Source organism: Haliotis rubra, unplaced genomic scaffold (genome assembly GCF_003918875.1).
Source record: "Haliotis rubra isolate DU_JTF1 unplaced genomic scaffold, ASM391887v1 Scf25, whole genome shotgun sequence".
NCBI classification, from domain to species: Eukaryota; Metazoa; Mollusca; class Gastropoda; order Lepetellida; family Haliotidae; genus Haliotis; species Haliotis rubra.
In genome coordinates this window covers 2,346,756-2,362,416 of record NW_025766558.1, presented here as the reverse complement: position 1 = coordinate 2,362,416, position 15,661 = coordinate 2,346,756, and the positions used below count along the sequence as shown (strand labels likewise).

Sequence of the window (15,661 nt, the reverse complement as noted above, 5' to 3'; positions counted from 1 at the left end):
TGAATTTGCCTCGATAATCTGGAAATTCGTTTTTCTGAACCGGATGATAAGTAGCTGTAACCAGTCAGTAAAATAAACAGTAAATTGCTTCACAGTCCGGACGCTGTAAGTCGCGTTCACGAACCGTAACAACAGCAACTCTTGCTTGAACTTGGGTCTTGATTCAGTAGTCTTGATGATTCGCAAACTGGACGAATTTGCTGAGAAACGCAACCGTCCGGATTAATGAGGCTTCACTGTATTTGGCTCTTTGGACAAGCATGGGTCACTGAAGATCAATTCTAACCCAGATCTTCATGGGGTATAGAAAGGCTGTGGAAACAAACAGTAAATGTTGCAAGATGGTACTGCATTTGGTTTATTTTCTCATCGGACCAAGATAGCTAGCCACCGAGCGGGCAAATAACATACCAGGCCTTTTAGTGGTCAGAACAGGAAAATATTGACATGTTGTCGAAGGTCATTTTCACACACTGTGGATCGGGATGCAAACAAAACCCTACGTTTGAATGGACTCTGTTTCTAGCCGTAACAACAGCTTTGTTAACCCCGTAGGATTAAGGGAGAACTGCGGTCTCGGTCACAGTTTAGTTGAATCAAACATGTGGAAGGCTCCCAGACAATTTCTGGATATAGGTTAGATGGGCCCTTCTTTCATTGTGTGGTACAAGACTCGGTCCTCTTCTTTCATTGTGTGGTACAAGACTCGGTCCTCTATTACAACAGGTCATTGCTTCAGTGTATAGTAGAATAGTCCATTCTATGAATGTTTCAAATAAAATAAAACAGCTTGTTCCTTCAAAGTTGGGTATCACAGCCCTTTCCTTCCATGTTGGGTGGAGCAGCCAATTCCTTCAGCGTGTTCAGTGTGTAGTAGAGTAGCCCTTTTGATCAGGATGTTCAGTGTGTGGCAGAACAGCTCATTCCTTTATTATATAGTAGAACATTCCAAGTTATAATTGCTATTCCTGAAATAAGACCGAATCAGCCCATTCATCAGAGTGAGATTCCACATCCTTTACCAAATATGTATAAAGTAACTGTATCTCTAAATAGACCATCTTTGACAATGAACTAATAGCCGATTGCTGGCCATGAAAAGATGGCCCAATTGGTGACCATGAATAGATGGCCAATAAGACCATCTTTGCCAATGATGATGTGGCCTGTCAGACTGACAGGGCCTGATGGTGGACCTGCCTCTGGCTGCTTGGTCCTCTCAATTAGGCTGCCCCAGGGTTGTAATTACCACCGATAGGTCACTGCTGGCTGTCTTGGTCACCACCCCATATGTTTGTCTTCTCCTCTTGATGGTCATGCTAATCCTTGTGTTAAGAGGTGGGGACAAAATGCTGGTTTCATCGTTGCATCAATGTCAAAAGAACTGGTCTTATGCAAATACTGCAGTCTTTGACTTCCTTCACTGTTGGCATTACTTACTAGGAGGGTTGGTGGTTCAGTAGCCCAGTGGTGTAGGCGTTCACTTATTGTGGGTTTGATGTCTTCAAATGTAAACTGGGTAGAATGTGTGAAGCCCATTTCTGGTGTCCCCTGCCGTGATGTTGCTGGAATATTGCTAAAAGCAGCGTAAAACCAAACTCAGTCAGTCAGTCATATGTAAACCCTTGGTAGCCTTTATTACCTAGGAGGGTGAAAATATTGGGTTCATATTTTTCATATGATCACTTTGTCATGGTGATGTGACGTCATGAACAATGATGTGACGTCGCGTTTCTTCTGTGAGGTTGCGGTCTACATGCAGCGATGGGTGGTAGCCAGCCTATGTTTGAAAGTAGATTTGGGTTTATTTTGCTCAATTTGACGACTTCGGTAATAAATAGAATATTATATTCATGCCCATATCATACTATGTTACGACACGAGTGCCTAAATGTTGCTCTCGCTCGGGGAAATACCAACATTTAGGCACTCTTGTTGAAACATAGTATGACATGGGCACTCATAATAATATCCTCTATATATGTTCAGGTAATGCCCTCAAATATCACAATCCTTAATTTGTAAATGTCGGTGAGATAAAATTTAAATTCACATCTGTTCTATTTCAGTCATGACTAGTACAAACACATTTAGAATACATAAAACATCTAGGTTAGAACTGAATTGTATTTTAAAATAGTATGCCACCATAAACAAAGACAGCTATTCCTAATACATCATACAAACGGGCTATAGATAGGGGTGGGCGATAATACCAGTTAACCGGTATGTTGCAATTCAAACTTCACAATACAATATATTGCGATATACTTTTCGCGAATCGGTTCACTCGATACGATCGTCAATTTCCGTGACCATGATCGGTAATTGTCGTGATGTAGTCAAAACTACTAATAACATTTGTATTTCCTTTATATTATTATACAATAAGTTTTGAGAATGTTTATTGGTTATATTATTGCATTTGCGTGACTTTTAAACCATATGAATAAAAAAAATAGATTGGTACCAGCACTCGGTGTAGGGATAAACAAACCAAAATGGCGGACGCCGCTGCAGACGCTTTTTCTAGAGTTCCAATCTTTGGCGAAATCTTCTATTCACAATATATTGCAATACATATTGCAATACGCTAACATATATCGCAATATATCGCAGTACAAAAGGTTTGGCAATACCCAACCCTAGCTATAGATCACCAGGAACCAAACTGGGCACATTTGGGTTCCTCTGCAAGGTGCCACTGCAGGTTCTTTTAGGATATCTGTGCTACAATACTTTCTTTAGGAAATAGTCACTAGTAGTCACCCATAAAACCTTTTCTGGAATTCTACTTGGTAAACAGTGTATGCTCGACGATTTCATGTTTGTCTTCCAACAGAAGACTTGGGAGAATGCTGGATGACTGGAAGAGATGTTCACTTCTTCCGTTTCTTGTGAACTATCTTAATTATTAAGCTGAAGCTATCTACATATGTTATAGGACTTCCAGTATCACCTAGTGGCCTCCTTAGATTCATCACATGTGGAAGCATGTTTGATATTGCATATTAAAAACTAAGTGGAGGCTTAAAATGTAGACATGCCAACTTCCATTGTCTAAATTCATCTATTATGAGATTGGATTACAATTGTAGATTACAAAATGAAGTATTTTATTTTTATCTTTACAGTATATATGTGTCTCAGTGATGTTGGTTTCAACTGAAACGACTAAATTTCAAATGACAATGAATACTACATTTAAATATTTATCAATTCAAATCAAATGTTTTACTTTTATGTTGCTATTATGACAAACATTTGAAGATCACATGTACTTTTGCAATTCTTCTAGCAAGCAATTTGAGCTAATTATATTAATTTTTTACTTGTTCATCTGAATTGCTTGTATAAAATATTTCAAATACTGATTGTTGGAATTTTGTTTAGAATGAATGTCAGTATCTGTGTAAATATTTAAATGTCCACACTTGTAAATAATACTTTAATACAGATTCCACTGTGGCTAAAGGACCAAACATTTATATTCATGGAATCACTGGATCACTGAAAATCAGGTGTTCTTGACAGATGAATTCATTTGAAGAATCTTTGTTTTAGAATACTTGACAGATTGTATTATCATTTTGACATGATTCCTGAATATGGTACTGTTATATCACCGTAGTGACAAAGTACAAACAAAACCGCTTACAATCCTTTTAATCAGAACATGTTTAACATTTTTCTTGTTATTGAATAAGCTCTGTAAAATGTTTTTTTGACAACAACACAAGGAAGTCAAATTACACTAGTGTGGTAACACATTTAAAATGTTATTCCTGTCTGTCGTAAAGATTTCACATTTTATCTTTGTACGTGAGCCTTTGTGGAACAGATTTAGTTGGCTGCTTGCCAAGGGAGCTACATGAGTTGGTGTAATGTGTGTTGTCCTGTTCCATGGTGGAGAACGTTGTTTTTGTCACCGGCCACTTAGAAATGGTGGTGTGTGTCGTGTGTGCGTATTGGGGGAGGGGGGGGATTGTTGGAGACGCAACATGGCAGCTTGCCAGACTTGTCAACACAGCCTGCAGGACACTGTGACTGTTGAATGTACAACTTACACCATTGATTACTCACTGAATCTATTACTGTTGTATATCATACCACAGAGTATGCTGATTGTTCTCTGAATCTGTTACACTGTTACTGTGGAGTATACCAGTTATACCACAGAGTATGCTGATTGCTCTGTGAATCTGTCACACTGTTACTGTGGAGTATACCAGTTATACCACAGAGTATGCTGATTGCTCTCTGAATCTGTTACACTGTTACTGTGGAGTATACCAGTTATACCACAGAGTATGCTGATTGCTCTCTGAATCTGTTACACTGTTACTGTGGAGTATACCATTTATACCACAGAGTATGCTGATTGCTCTCTGAATCTGTTACACTGTTACTGTGGAGTATACCAGTTATACCACAGAGTATGCTGATTGCTCTCTGAATCTGTTACACTGTTACTGTGGAGTATACCATTTATACCACAGAGTATGCTGATTGCTCTCTGAATCTGTCACACTGTTGCAGTTCAGTATACCAGTTATACCACAGAGTATGCTGATTGCTCTCTGAATCTGTTACACTGTTACTGTTGAATATACCAGTTAAGCCACAGAGTATGACTGTCAGAACTCAAAACAAGCATGTGATAGTGGCAGTATAACATAGAGCTTATGCCACCTACAGTGACGGGAGTCTACAAGCTTTAGATATCAGAAACTGTAAATGCTGGGTGGCAGTGAAGCTGACAGACCTAACTAGCCGAGACAGAGGTCTGAGACTGAGGTCTGCGGCTGATAGGGATGGGAAGATTGTGGTGAATTCTTGACCCGTTCATTATGGGTCTATAAAATGGCAGTACTAGAAATCAGGCTAACAGATTCTGATGGAGTTTTGGTCCCTCTTTGGCAAGCTTGTAAATGGGAACATTATTTATGAATACTTGTTCAGTATTTGAGTAGGACTTTGATGGAAAGCTGCATTACTACCAAGGCCATAATTGCCTCTTATTATAATTGACATAAATGAACACTGTGGCTTAATGCAATAACATCTAGCTGAGGAAACTCTACAAATTTGATTCCAGCATGTCTTATTAAATGCTTAGAGAGAAATATATGTCTTCAGATCAGTTGGATGAAACAGGAGGTTATTGCAATTACTGACCGATGCTGTTACCAAATATTTGGCCATTTAGAAGAGTACAGCCTGGATGAGTAGATAGTAGAACTTTGTCAATATTGTGCCCTGGTCATATACTGGCTTTCAGGTAACTTACTGATTGCCTCAGTTTATGATTGTAATGCATGTTTGCTGCACTGAATATTAGCCTGAACATGACGGGTTTCATGGTGCAGTTGTTCTTCAAGTCGCTGAAGAACGGCTCAAAAATATATCTTGGCAATTAATCATTGAAATATTGGTGATTTGGTCCTCTAATAATTATTGATTTTATTTTAGGTTTTAAAGACCTTTCTATAATTATATGCTTACTTGAAACTTTTATAAAGCTTACATCAACAAAACATAATTTGTACATCAAGTGTTTGTTGAAAGTTAGTATTTAAGGATATATTGGGTGTATTTTTTATTTCAAAAGTGTATTATTGTGAGAAAACCGTGTTGACCTCTACCTTACTGATTCTATTTCTTTGACAACATGAGGTGCTGGGGTAGCCTAGTGGTTAAAGCGTTCGCTTGTCATGCTGAAGACCCGGGTTTGTTTCCCACATGGGTTCAATGAGTAAAGCCCATTTCTGGTGTCCCCCGCCGTGATATTGCTGGAATATTGCTAAAAGCGGCGTAAAACCCAACTCACTCACTGTGACAACATGTGTTAGCATATTGGACATGAGAGATGAGTTCTACTGCACGATGCTAAAACACTTACAGGTTACAGATTGTGTGAGTAGTGAATGGTACTGAAAGTGCCAAGTATGCTTACCCTTTTCGCAGGTGTTAATATTTTATATTTAACATTATGATCACAAATCAATACCTAGAGAAAATAAAACTTTCTTGTCTTTCTTGCCAGCACATTTTAACATAAAACAACAAAGTAATATTTTCCGTTTTGTTTCAGAAAACGTCTGTGAAGAAACCATGTGTCCATAGTTTGAGCCGGCCCAAACTAGTGAAGATACGGGTAAGTGAACCGTGTTATGATTCAGCTGATGTTGTAATGTTGCCAGGTTGGTGATGGAGCTGGGGGAGGTTGTGACCTTGATCAACAATATTGGACATACTTTCTCATTTGTCTTGCCCGACACTGTCAGCCTTTCGATGACAGCACAGGGCCTTGGCATGTAAAACATGTCTTGTACATGCCAGGTCCTCACTAGGGAGATTTTCAAATGTTGTAGACGCTTCAGATAACCGCTTTCTGAAAATCCAATGGAATTTGAATATAATTGTTCCGATTGTCATGGTGAATTTTTGCCCTGCTAGGACTGTGGTGTTCGATTTTAGTGGCCTGTTTGCCCTCTGGTATTTTTTGGTGGTGTGGTGAAAGTTTTATTGCTCCATGTTAAATGTCAACATTTTGTTGTTGTCTTGATCCCGATCAAACAAGTATGGTATCCGTACACTCATGACAGCAGGGAAACTAACCATGGAAAGTAGGGTGAGATCCATTGTGACGCTGCTTTCACGTTTTCTCAGAAAATAACTAGTGGCCAGCCGGCCATTATGTACACAGATACAGAGTCAGAGGCCTTTGTCAGTGTCTCGCTACGCTGTCTGACTTGATGGAGTTTGAAATTCATGTATTTTACATACATCCTGCACAACATTTTGATGTCACTACTCTGTGTGACTAGATGTGGTTTGAATCTCAACTAACATGAATCATACTGGACTTCTCTGATAATCCTTTCCAATCTGAATTTAATTTTAACGTCGCCTATTTTACATTACATTCTTGTTTCATGGTTGGTAGGTGATACAGTAGCAGTGGGGTTACAATGTTACCATGATACAATGTTACAATGTTACAATGTTACCATGTTACAATGTTACAATGTTACACACTTATATTGGAATTGTGTGCGTAATTACTTGTAAACAGAAAACCTTCCTGTAAGATCCCTTGTAAGTATAAGATTACATTTTCCAAATTGCATGTAGTGGAATTTGGCTTGACAAGTTGTATGGGTAGTTGTAATATGTTCTGTAGTTTGGATGACACTCTTTAATCATTGTTTTAAAAAAATTCCTTATATGCATTATACAAAGCCTATGACAAGATTTATCTTGCAAAAGTAATCTGTGCAGACATTAGTGATTAGCATGTATACAAATAAGCTTACTGTTCTTGGGTTCATGAAGAAAGAAGTTAGGATTCAGAAATTGAATAGGATGTTATCAATGTTAATGAAAAAGAAGGCAAACGTTCTGTTTACCCATTTATTATCCAGCTCATCGTGACATGCCGTTCACTGAGTGTAATGATGGATGCACAGGTTTTTGTTGTTGGCACTCTAATATATCTTGTGAGTGCATGTTGGGAATCAAATACTTTTACTCCTTGACAATATTATTTTGAGATAAACAGTAAAGTTTCTACATTAAATCTTACCCATTAATTGATTAACTATGGAACATCAGATCCGATTTCGAACTTGTTTTTATTGGGTGATGTGGATTAAATTAACTCAATGTTATGATTTGGCAAGAATCAATTATTTTAGAATTAGGAAAATGCTTTCAGTAGAAAATATCTTTTGATGTTGCTGATGAATTCTCCATTCAAGCAGCTTCAATAATGATTGTTTTTCTGGATGTGTGGCTGAAGAAATTGGCCATCAATATTTAGGTAGCTGTGGTATAGGTCGTGGTAGTGGCTGGATGTTTGGGTTCTGCCTTAACGTAGCAAGACCCGGAATGATTTACACGCTAGTTGCCTGTTTTGTCATGTAACATCACCGATAATTGATTCTGCAGTGATCTGCGATTGTAAATGTTGGCGCTCAGCCAGGTGTCGCCTCAATTCATATGGATTCAGTGCTGTTGATGCTGCAACGTCAAACGCTGGCACTGTGCCAAGGTCAGTTATCCCTGAACAGCGGAACACAAATAGTATGAGACAGTTCTGAGTGATCACAGGTTGTTCAAAATCACAAGTTTAAAATCAACAATGTCATAATTTCTTTCTTATGAATGTATAAGATCAATTCACAGCAAGGACCATTACAATGCTAAGACTTTCCATGTATTTGAACTCAGATTTTACTCATTTTGTGAGTAAATTTCACTGGTATTATTCAAAGTGTTTGATAGTGGTTTACTAGAGGATGTAATTGGAAAATAATCCAATCTGGAACTCTAGCTGTGCATATTGTGAACAAACATTTCATCAGGCTTAACAAGGTTGGACATTGGGCCATTTCTCCCACAAAGAGGTTGTCGGCCATAAACTCCCTTCTCTTTCACACTGATGTTCTGCCTGAGTTTGGAAGTATGAAAGGACACTGTCCCTATTCATGTCTGATGGGGGCGTCCTCACCAAACAACATTGCATCGGTGTTTTCATGGAGGTGTTTAGCCAAGACTTCTTATTGTGTAAGGTAAAGCTGAGGATAGAAAGTAGCTAATTAAAGCTCTCGGGCTTGCATACTGGGGTAATATTCTGTTACGTGGTTTCAGCACCCCCTAGTGTGGCTGCTTCAAAGAAGAGAATGAATGGGCTGCAACCACTCTCCTAATGTAATGGACACGTGGCAGGCCCATCGTACCAGCTGCCGTACCCGCTATTCAAGTTTCTGTCTCCATCAAACCCACTTTTTAAAAATTAAGTTTATGGGGAGGTGATGTAGAAGGGAGCTTGTGTTATGTGTTGAAATGTAAGGGTTTCCATGGCTGTCAGGAAGGCATTCCGCCTCTCCATTCCACCACTGCACTTTACCTTGTCAGACCCAGTGTTATGGTAATGGCTGGCTGTACAAGGGTAGATCCTATACACGTCTACAGCGGCAGCTGATACGCCATAGTTTGGAATTACAAGTATTGAGAATCAGTCTTTTTACCTTAAACCTTTAATAAGCATAAACCTTAGTGATTGAAACGACCACCCACTGGGGCAGAAGAGCCGATAAAGCTTTCAGGATGGAATTAATAGAAATGTGGGGAAGTACAACTTGTTGCTTTTTTGTTTCATGTTATCTTGGGGAATATTTGATATTTTTTCTTGAAGTAAACATTAGAAGCTGGTGACTTTACAAGGCGTAGAGATGATAAGAACAGTGGGTGAGTGTTTGCCACAGGATCAGTGGACTTCCATTTCCAATCTTGCTGTTTTCAGACAGCAGATTTACAAACAATCATTAATGATTTTATCATGACAAACATGGGCTAAATATGGTTGGAATTGCTTGAGGTCGCCTCACAGATGCATGATAGTACAGACACAAGTATTCTGCCATCAACCAAGCTCAAGAAAGCGGAAATATTGTGCCAAGCAAATCACATGTGCACCACCCTGGGGCCCTTTGTTATATTGACTTTGGCTCCTTGTTTGCTGTGAGGTTTCTCTTCCAAGGGATGCAGCCATCTTGGAAATGACAGCATGTCCACCAGTCACAATGAATCTTGGTGCATGGTCTGAGTCTATTACAAGTCTTCGAGAGTGTATTTTGGGATATAAGTCTGATGTTTGTTGATTGGCTTGATGAGAAGCGTATTGGCAGAATAGAAGGCTGTGTTGACATTGTGATTACTGCCACATGATAGACGCTGATGCTTGGTCCCAGACCTCAAGAGGAGTTTCTGGTACACCAGTAATGGAAGGTGTTGCCCAGGCTTAACATGGTTGGACTGGAATGAGCCAGCATGTCTTGCCAGTCATTTCCCTACACTATCCAAGAAAGGCACAATTATGTCCTGAAAATGTGCAAGATATAGAAATAATTGGTTCAGTAGGCACAATGCCATGTAGTTGAGGGGCGGTGGGGTAGCCTACTGGTTAAAGCGTTAGCTCGTCATGCCGAAGACCAGGTTCTATTCCCCGCATGGGTACAATGTGTGAAGCCCATTCCTGGTGTCCACTTACACAAAGTGATCTTAGCACTGTGTAAAGAGTGAAAGAAAACTATCCCTTGGCATTTGATCTAGATGTACTGGAGGCCCTGTTTCAATGCCCACGTGGTTACATTCTGTTTTTTGGGGTCCCCCTTGTGTTTAGATGGAAAAAATTTAAAGGAACCATACACCCTCAGTCACCCATTTCTTGAATATGTTGATAGTAGGTCTTCTACAATATTCCTGGTTTTGGTCCTTTCTCTCCTTGCCTTGCATTATCTCCCCTTACACCCAATAAGATGTACACCCACAATACTGAGGCCCTTGTCATGATGAACAGGATTAGAAACTAATACCTTTGACGAAAAAGCAATACTTGTGTCTAGAAATGAATCCCTATTCAGGACATCTAATGAAAGTACTCAGTAATTGCATGTTCTCCTTCCGAGAGGCTTATTAAGAAGGTATGTATGGACTTGTGTGGAATGTCCGAGTGAATGTCGGTCTTTGTGTCTTTGTGTGAGAAAGCACTAATGATGGACAGGTCTTTCAATGCATTAATGTTATCAGTTGAGAAGCATGACAATAGGTTTAATGTGGCATGAATGCCAAGTATGAAAGCAGTGAGCTGAAGTTTACATAAGATACTTTCGACTGTGGAAAACATCACTCTGTGCAGTATTGAAAATCTACCGAACTCTGCCAAGTTGATTGGTTTCCGGATGTCTTCCGAAAAACATGGACATACAAGCACGCCATGATGGCAGCATTTTGCTAGTTTCTGTAAAACATGAAAATATTTGATAATGTTTTTTGTATTTTTTCCAAGTAAACATTTGAGCATTTTTATAAAGGTTAGGAAAGGTTTGTAAAATGTTCTTTTAATAGAGAAATTTGAATGGAGTTTGTAATTTCATTGTTGATATATTAAAAAAGCGTCTTAGGGCAGGTCAAGTCTGCTGTGAGTTGTCAGGATAGTAGCATCAAGTTGAGGTCCACAGCTGAATCAGACAGGATGTTGTAGCCAAGTGGGAGTATATGAAGCTGGTAAACTATGGTGATTCTTTAAAAAACTGTCACTGGATGACTGCCCCCAGGAGAAAGCTCACTGACTAGGGAGATGACAATGAAAGATAGAAATGAAAAAGAATTTAGTGATGTAAATAGCATTTGTCATTTGCTAAATGCAGTCAACTAATGCACCAAACAATGTCAGATATAATGAAAATTGAGATTCACAAAGATTCATGTTAAAATCAACCAAGCTGAGCTAATTTGTTTCTTGTCTACCAGATTACTTTGCTATCTGTATAAGTGTGGGGGTTTCCCTTGTTCGGCATTTTATCCTTGACGCACCAGAATATGTGTCCTGGAATATGTTCAAATGTTTCCTAGATAAATTGTCTTGCTACAGCAGTACCATATTTTTGTATTGAGCATAGCAGATTTTGAAGGGAAGTACTTATTTGGGTTTAATTTTTAACTATCTGCAATGTGGAAAGTGGTTGTTCATTTTGCCTATAGTCTGTTCATTCTCAAAGTCCAGATTAGTCTAGATAAGATATACTTTTAACATGTATGGACTTTTATAGTCTTTATCTACATATGCTGGACAAAAAAGTTGAGAATCATGTATATTGGGGGGTATTTCTTGTTGCTGTGAAATCTGAATGCATAGTTTAACTATTTAAAAAAGAAATCATCCAAAATACTCATCTTTTTGTTCCATGTATTTAGAAGCAGAATTTGCTTTTTCAAACCTCATTTTGTATATTGCTATGGGACTTATGCCGGTAATATGTAGGTTCAGTAAGCCGTCGATGCATCATGAATGAATCATAAGATAAAAACTAGAGTGCATTCTTTTGGATTGATTTCTGGTAACACCTGTTTTCTGGCCATTTGTTTAAATGTGGAGGTCACACCTTCAGCCAGTTTGTCAAGGTCCTTATTTGTCTGAGCATGTCAGCATTTACATCATAATCAATACAGTCAACATGATCTGGTTGATGTGCTGGTCGTATTCACATCTCGTGTCAGGTGATGGTGGAGTGATGTGTGTAATATACATGTTATCTCATAGCAGTATCCAGTAGGAAGCTCATACATCAATGAATAGTGTGGGGAATTCTAGCTATATTTCTTGAAGTCATTTTCAGTTAAGGAAACATTTCAAGTAGATATTATTGATGGCCCAAATATGATATGAAAATTTCTTTGGCAGTAACATGATATTCACTGACAAGAACCTTTTATGGCCCACTGCTATGATTTGCTTGTCTGTGAAGTACTGCATTTGTATATGTGTGACAATGGATCATACTTCATGGTTGGGGACGCAATGCAGCTGCTCAAGCATGTATAATTTAGATTGAATTGCTTGTATCGGCAGATATTGTGGTGCATGAAAATACCAGTGGCATGCCACATTTTACTCTCCATGCTTAAGTCTTAAGTTAAACCCCGGAACATCTGGGATTTTGTATGGGATAATGATTGTATGGATGTTCTGCTTGTTGAAAGGGTTTATTGATGTGTTAAATATTTTCCAGCTTGTCTTTCAAAACTGTGAATGTACGAAAATCATTTTAAATTTATAAGTGAAGTTGAATCTTGTCTCCTTAATGAGAAGTTTTGAGAGCATTATTTTACCCACGACAGTTGGTGAGATGGCAACAGAAGCGGTAGAGCTTGACACGACTATTGTCAGATAGTCATAATTTAAATTAGATCGGACAGCATAAGAGGATGAAATCCTCCTCACAAGAGACGAGACCCAGAGGGTCTAAAATCTCAGCAAGCCAATGCCCCAAGTAATTTCATGTCCAATTGATCAGCAAAAGGTCCTGGATTCACACTGATGGACAAGGGAATTTCATTGCATTGATTGTTCCAATGGCTGGAGTCAGTGCGGTACAAAGCCCCCCCCAACCCCTGGTCCTCACATGGATGTAACTCATGTTCAGAGGAGAACCCCCTAGAGTCCCCGCCGTGATATTGCTGGAATATTGCTAGAGGGGCGTAAAACCAAACTCACTCACTCCTACAGTCCCACGGACATTAACTGACCTTTACCTTAAAATGTGGTCAGGAGAAGCTTCATTCTACATAGTACTAATCATATTGTGCCTTGTAGAGAAACGTCTACTGATCATTTGTAAAAGGCATCAGTAATTTTGATATCATACCAAACCTCATTACTTTCCTTAGTTCTAATCATATGTTTGGCTCGTCACGCCGAAGACCCGGGTTCGAATCCCCACATGGGTACAATGTGTGAAGCCCATTTCTGGTGTCCCTGCCGTGATGTTGCTGGAATATTGCTAAAAGAGGCGTAAAACCAAACTCAGTCAGTCAGTCTAATCATATGTAAAAGAAACTTAAAAAACCATAAAGGAAACTATGTTTGGTTCCTTCTAGAGAAACGTCCAACGTTCCTTGGTAATCATTATGCATGACATCAGTGAGTTGCTTCCCTTTGTGTTTGTCATTTGTATGATTTATAAGACATGAGTAGTTGTAGCCACCAGTGCGTGAGCCAGTGCTCACATTAATGGTTTGAGTTGTTTATAGAGATCAACAATACACTCATGGATTGCATGGGCTAGTATTGAACGTAAGGAGGCCGAGGTACAAACTATTCTGCATGTCTGGGTGTGGTGTATATGATCAGCATAACGGAGGTTGGAGGTTAAACCAGCGTATATCATTTAGAACACCAATGGAGATTAAGCTCTTTTTTTATATTCAACAACCAAACGACAGTTCACTGAAAGTTTTGAGGATCTAGAGAGTGGTTTCAGTGTACTGTGCAATAAGCTGGCTGAGTAGATGACCTGGGCTTGGTAGGGAGGTCACTGTATTTACCACCCCGATACCTTCCCAACCCCTTGAATTGACCCGTTGACCCAATTTTCGGGTCATCACTTTTCCTCGCCATAGCAACTTTTCACAATCAAAGGAAATATTGCTTTATAGATTATTTTTTTTCATTCAATATTCCTCTACCAATAAGATATACTCGACCTGTTTATCAAATGGGGATCGGGTAAATTTGCTGATTGAGAATAAACAGCCAACACTTGAGCTCTACTGGCAGAATTTGACTTTATGGATATCAGCAGATACATTCAGTGATAAACTGTTGTAAAGCAGGGTTTATTGCCAAATAAAGTTGACATCCTCATACCGAGCACCACAAAAACACCATTTATCTTTGATATTGGTCAGTTTAAGGTCTCTGGAGATGTGATAACAAGGTTTGTTCATGTTGACCTCGTGTTGTTTTATTACGTTGTATCATTTATGAGCCGGATAATGAGAAGACTGGCCGAGAGGGCATTAAACTGGTTATAATCTCCTTTGATAATACTGTTAACTACCTGATAGATCTTCATAAATAAAATTCCTCATGAATATTTTTCATGCTTATAAGTTGTAAAAGTAAATGTTTTTATGCTATGTCTCCACGCAACATCATATGTACCTTGAAGTGACCCTGCCTTCATTATACACATCAGTTAACGCAGTATTGAGTGGTATTTGCTTTGTTGCCAGAGAAAAAGATAAGACTGTTTTGGTACCTGAAACAATACATTAATTTTTTAGTACACCTAATGCATCTACCAAGATATCATTCAGGAATTTCTTTTAATGTTGCTTTCATAGCTGACAAAACAACGTCTGCTATAACAGTTCCTGTCAAGGACGTTTGGATGGAAATAGGTATAAGTATTTTGGCTTGAAACTTATGTGACATCTTCAGTGGCTATTTGGCAAGGCAAGACAGAATATAATTAATATACTCTCTATCACCCATAAATACACTGTGCGGTGATGCTGTTACTAATCTATGTTGCAGTCTCCGTTAACACCCAATGTTAAGGGCTGGAAATAATTTTGAAGGGAGAATGATTTACAAAAGCATCAACAAAATGATGAAATTTTCCTTTTGCAAACACATTTGATATTGACGACAAAATATTGAATCTTTAAGCTGACAATGTGTAGGGTGTGATTTCGCTCTCAGCTGTGTGTGCTTAGCAGTGCTTGATCAGGTCCCTCTGTCACGGGAGAGTAAATGCCAGCATTATTTCTGTGTAATGACCTTCACCCTGCTACTGTGTATGAAGTCTGAGTGTGTGAGAGAGAATTAAAATTGTAATTACATCAGTTTCTTAACAAAGCATCATTCATGGGTTATAGACATAGCAGTTGAGTGCTATATGTAAATAAATATTATAAATAAATATATATCTTGATTATATACCATTATGGCTGAATGAGTATAAGAAGAATTATTGCAGGTGCAAATTACTGTATATCTGTATTGTCATTGGTTGAGAAAGAATCACATGACATTCTTTAGAACAGGTTATTGCCCTGACACCCACCCAACTGTGCAGTGATCAAATGCCTTCTTGCCCTGTGTGATTAAGCCATTGGACACAAAGGAGAAAAATACCTTCAGCAGGACTGCACCACAGAGCTTGTGGCGCAGAATCACTTATTAAGAACTCAAATTGAAATATTCTTTTATTTGTATAATATTTGATTCAATAATTATTGACAGCTATTTGTGCAATATCAATATTTATAGGCCCATCAAACTGATATTGACCTTGGCCATGGTCCT

At 38.7% G+C, this 15,661-nt stretch overlaps 1 protein-coding gene across 4 annotated transcripts in view; it reads left to right on the top strand.

Annotated features, from left to right (window-relative positions):
• Positions 1 to 15,661, top strand: part of LOC124279422 — a 66,851-nt gene that overhangs the window by 19,571 nt on the left and 31,619 nt on the right. For all 4 annotated transcript variants that reach the window (XM_046715249.1, XM_046715251.1, XM_046715252.1 and 1 more), the window contains exon 4: positions 6,095 to 6,157. In XM_046715249.1, coding sequence (XP_046571205.1) covers positions 6,095 to 6,157 — 63 coding nt within the window. The remainder of the gene's footprint in view (positions 1 to 6,094; positions 6,158 to 15,661) is intronic.